This window comes from Dipodomys spectabilis, unplaced genomic scaffold (assembly GCF_019054845.1).
Source record: "Dipodomys spectabilis isolate Male_0828 unplaced genomic scaffold, ASM1905484v1 ptg000053l, whole genome shotgun sequence".
NCBI lineage: Eukaryota > Metazoa > Chordata > Mammalia > Rodentia > Heteromyidae > Dipodomys > Dipodomys spectabilis.
Genome location: NW_024870730.1, coordinates 14,790,265 through 14,793,917, shown reverse-complemented (window position 1 = coordinate 14,793,917; position 3,653 = coordinate 14,790,265). Strand labels below are relative to the sequence as shown.

The 3,653-nt window shown below is 38.7% G+C and overlaps 1 protein-coding gene across 1 annotated transcript; it reads right to left on the bottom strand.

The window, feature by feature from the left end:
• Nucleotides 1-320: 320 nt before the first annotated feature.
• Cga (glycoprotein hormones, alpha polypeptide) lies at nt 321-3,383 on the bottom strand. The gene is made up of 3 exons (XM_042679617.1): nt 3,284-3,383; nt 1,934-2,118; nt 321-398 (listed from the first exon to the last, which is right to left on the bottom strand). Exons 1-3 carry the CDS (start codon nt 3,381-3,383, stop codon nt 321-323), a joined length of 363 nt encoding a protein of 120 aa, XP_042535551.1.
• Nucleotides 3,384-3,653: the final 270 nt, after the last annotated feature.

The following is a 3,653-nucleotide window of genomic DNA, read 5'->3' as shown; positions in this document are numbered from 1 at the left end:
GATGCCTGGCTTTGGCTTTACTTTAAGAAAGAAAAAAAACGGTAATTCCATGACTGAATGATGATTTAAAAGACTTTATTTCCAATGGAACAAGCTTTTAATGGTTATGAGATATGCTATATTTTATCCCAAATGGAAAGATCTAGACTGCTGATTGTACTGCACAGGAGAAGGAGGAAAGCAATCGAGCTGCAGCATGTTTCTGAAGCACACAAAATGGTCTGGCCAGGAAAAGGAGGGCTGTATCGCACAAACCCTGAACAAGTTCAGTTCCCATTCCATGAAATCAGCAGTCGTCAACACAACAGTGTGCAAAATGCTTAAGATTTGTGATAATAGCAAGTACTGCAGTGGCACTCGGTGTGGTTCTCCACTCTGGCGTTCCCCATTACTGTGGCCTGCAGGAGCAGGGAACAAAGATGGAGGTATGGAAGGATGGGTGGATGGATAGATAGATAGATAGATAACATTTGAAAATGTTAGGCAAAATTATTGGTAAATGAGTTAAATAGATACTGGCTACATTTACATAGTCTCCCTTTCAGGCATATTTTCACTCTAAAAGATTAAGTTCACACTATGTAAATATGCTATTCTTGTCTCCCAACTTCCCTGTACTCATCTCTTTCCCTATTGTGAATGAAGCCAACCTGTACCAGGCTTCATTTGTTTGTTTTCTGTTCAGTACTTTGATTATTATCTTTGTTTCTTGTTTCTTTTCTTTTCTTTTTTTTTTTTTGGAGGGGGGCCCTCTGGTCGTGGGGCCTGAACTCTGGGCCTGGGCGCTGTCCCTCAGCTCTTCAGCTCAAGGCTAGTCCTCTACCACTTGAGCCACAGTGCCACTTCTGGCTTTTTTTTTTTCTGCTTATGTGGTGCTGAGGAATCAAACCTAGGGCCTCATATATGTGTAAGGCAAGCACTCTATCACTGAACTACCTTCCCAGCCCCTCTTGTTTCTTTTCTAGGAAGAGTTGGGTTGTTTTTTTTTTCTTTTACTTGATTTGGTTCCGTTATGAAAATTAAACCTGGGGCTGTGTGTATGATAGGCTTTGGCCTATATTCTCAGTTTATAAAAATACTCATCAACTTATTTTAATTTTGATTTTGCCACATTGAGAATCAAACTCCAGGGTCTTGCATATATCCTAACTCTTTTGTTTTGATAACTTTATCTTTTACTGGCATGTAACAATGATAATTTTTTATGAGCAAGCATGACAATTTGATATGCATATGCAGTATAAAATAATCAGATCAGACTTTCAACTTGTCCATCTCCTTGCATATTTATTATTAATTTGTGTGGAGAACCTTTTAATTTCTTTCCTCTAGTTCTCTACAAGACACATAATAAATGGTGGTGAACTACTGTTACCCTATTATGCTAAGGAACATAAGAACTTTTTCTGTGGGTCTGTAGTTTTGTTCCCAATATACAACCTCCTTCTTCTGTGTCTCCCCCGTACATGACCACTAGTCAACTATCAACTTCTCTGAAATAAACTTATTTTTTTTTTTTTGTCGGTCGTGGGGCTTGAACTCTGGGCCTGGGCGCTGTCCCTCAGCTCTTCAGCTCAAGGCGAGCGCTCTACCACTTGAGCTACAGCGCCACTTCCGGTTTTCTGGTGGTTTATTGGAGATAGGAGTCTCACGGTCTCTCCTGCCCGGGCTGGCTTTGAACCGCGATCCTCAGATCTCAGCCTCCTGAATAGCTAGGATTACAGGCGTGAGCCACCAGCGCCCGGCTAAATAAACTTATTTTTAACCTTATCTAACTCTGTTAATTTAAAGTACAAATATAACCCCTGCCCACAAAAAAGTTCGACAAAAAGATGGGTCTCTAGACACCTTTGGCATTAAATTTCATGGATGCTCTATGAACAATTCTCTAGTTTACTGGGCAGAAATCGTCTCTGATCCTTGCAGTTCTTACCTTTGTAAATGCTTTGGCCACACAGCATGTGGCCTCAGAGGTGATGTTTTTGGGGACCAGCATTGTCTTCTTGGACCTGGCTGGAGTGGGGTATGCCCTGGAGAAGCAGCAGCCCATGCACTGATAAATGGGAGCTCCCAGCTTGGAAAAGTATTTGTTTTCCTTTAGCTTGCATTCTGGGCATCCTATCAGACAATAAAAGAAAGAAAGAAAAGAACCCCAAAAGGATTCAAAGATAAGTTGAATTTTTCCATATAAGGAGATGGAAAATATTCCTTTTCCATGGACAATGAGAGGGAAGTAAATTCTTTTGACTACATGTTAATCTTCATACATACTATTTACGCTAATTATGAACATGTTGATAGGAAAACAACTTTTTTCAGACCTACATGGGAACTCTCACTTACAGTAATTTCTCTCCCTTCCAAGTATGAATTTATCTCAATGCTAATAGTATGCTTAGAGAGAACACAAAACTTGACAGATGAAAATGCCATATTCTGGAGGGAAAATTTTGCCCAGAGGCAAAATATTTTCTCCTTTAGAACTTGCTGTTGTTATTTCCCTACAGGAGCTCCAAATATTAGCAGAGAAAAATATGTCAGAGTTAAGAAAGCTTGGTGAACACAGAGAGCCTGGTATTTGATCAGCATCTACAGTTGGGATTGGGGATTAAAATATTACCATGTATCTAGAGGAAAAAGGATAACAAATAGTTGTTCACAATTTTAAACCAATGGAATTATATCCGACACTCGATAGGAATTTTCAAACAATACAGCAAAACAAGTTGCTGAATAAATCTGGTTTGGTTTGGAAGTAGAGCTATAGCTCAAGTGGTAGAGCACTAGCCTTGGGCAAAAAAGCTCAGGAACAGTGCCCAGGCCCTCAAGCCTCAGGACCAACACAAATAAAAAACAAAAGCAAGCAAAAAAAAAAAAAAAAAACTCTGAAAAAAATGATTTTGTTTTTCTCACTTGTTAACTGATATGACAATTCTTCTTCAAAGGCAATGTTAAAATTATCCCAAATCTTCCTGGGAGAAATGCAGAAAAATGAATAAGAATGATGTTTTTGTAAAACTCATAAGGAGAAATAATGAGCCTATTTCAAATGAAAATGTACCAGCTGCTACTTAAATGGATGTGTAAGACACCATTTGCTCTGTACTGTTTCTGAACCTAATTTAATTGTATGTTCACCATCTACAAATGCCTAGCTATGTATCCAGCAGTGAGGATTTATCACATTTGAAAAGGAGGTAGAAGTGTAACTAATAGAGCTATTGATGTCCATCCAGAAATCTATGTTATCCTAATTACTTCAAACCCAATTTTGGCTTCATACCCTGCATGGTAAAGTCTCCATCAGGGAAGGAATGGAGAATATGCAGAAACACACACAACATGACCAGGATGACGGCTGCATATTTCCTGTAGTAATCCATGGCTCTCCTGTAAAACCAGATATAAAGAAGAAGAAAAAACAGTCACAACCATCTCATCTTGGCCTTCCAGTAATAACAACAGCCAATAGTTATAACAACACTACTCATAATATTCAGAAATGGCTTGATCCCTCTGCCTTCAGCTCCTAATATGTTATAAAGCCATGCAAATATAACAAGTTCCTTTTAGGAAAGAGGTCAGGAACTGAATCATTCCATTTCCCATTAAAAGCAGTAGAATTGAACTTGATGATAACACTCTTAAAATAT

What these genes read in the sequence shown, in the direction of transcription:
- Cga (XM_042679617.1), bottom strand. Translation starts at nt 3,383, where the DNA reads ATGGATTACTACAGGAAATATGCAGCCGTCATCCTGGTCATGTTGTGT. An exon ending in TGGAGACTTTACCATGCAGG is followed by an intron (nt 2,119 to 3,283) that starts GTATGAAGCCAA and finishes ATTGTCTGATAG; the next exon opens with GATGCCCAGAATGCAAGCTA. An exon ending in TGGCCAAAGCATTTACAAAG is followed by an intron (nt 399 to 1,933) that starts GTAAGAACTGCA and finishes CTGCTCCTGCAG; the next exon opens with GCCACAGTAATGGGGAACGC.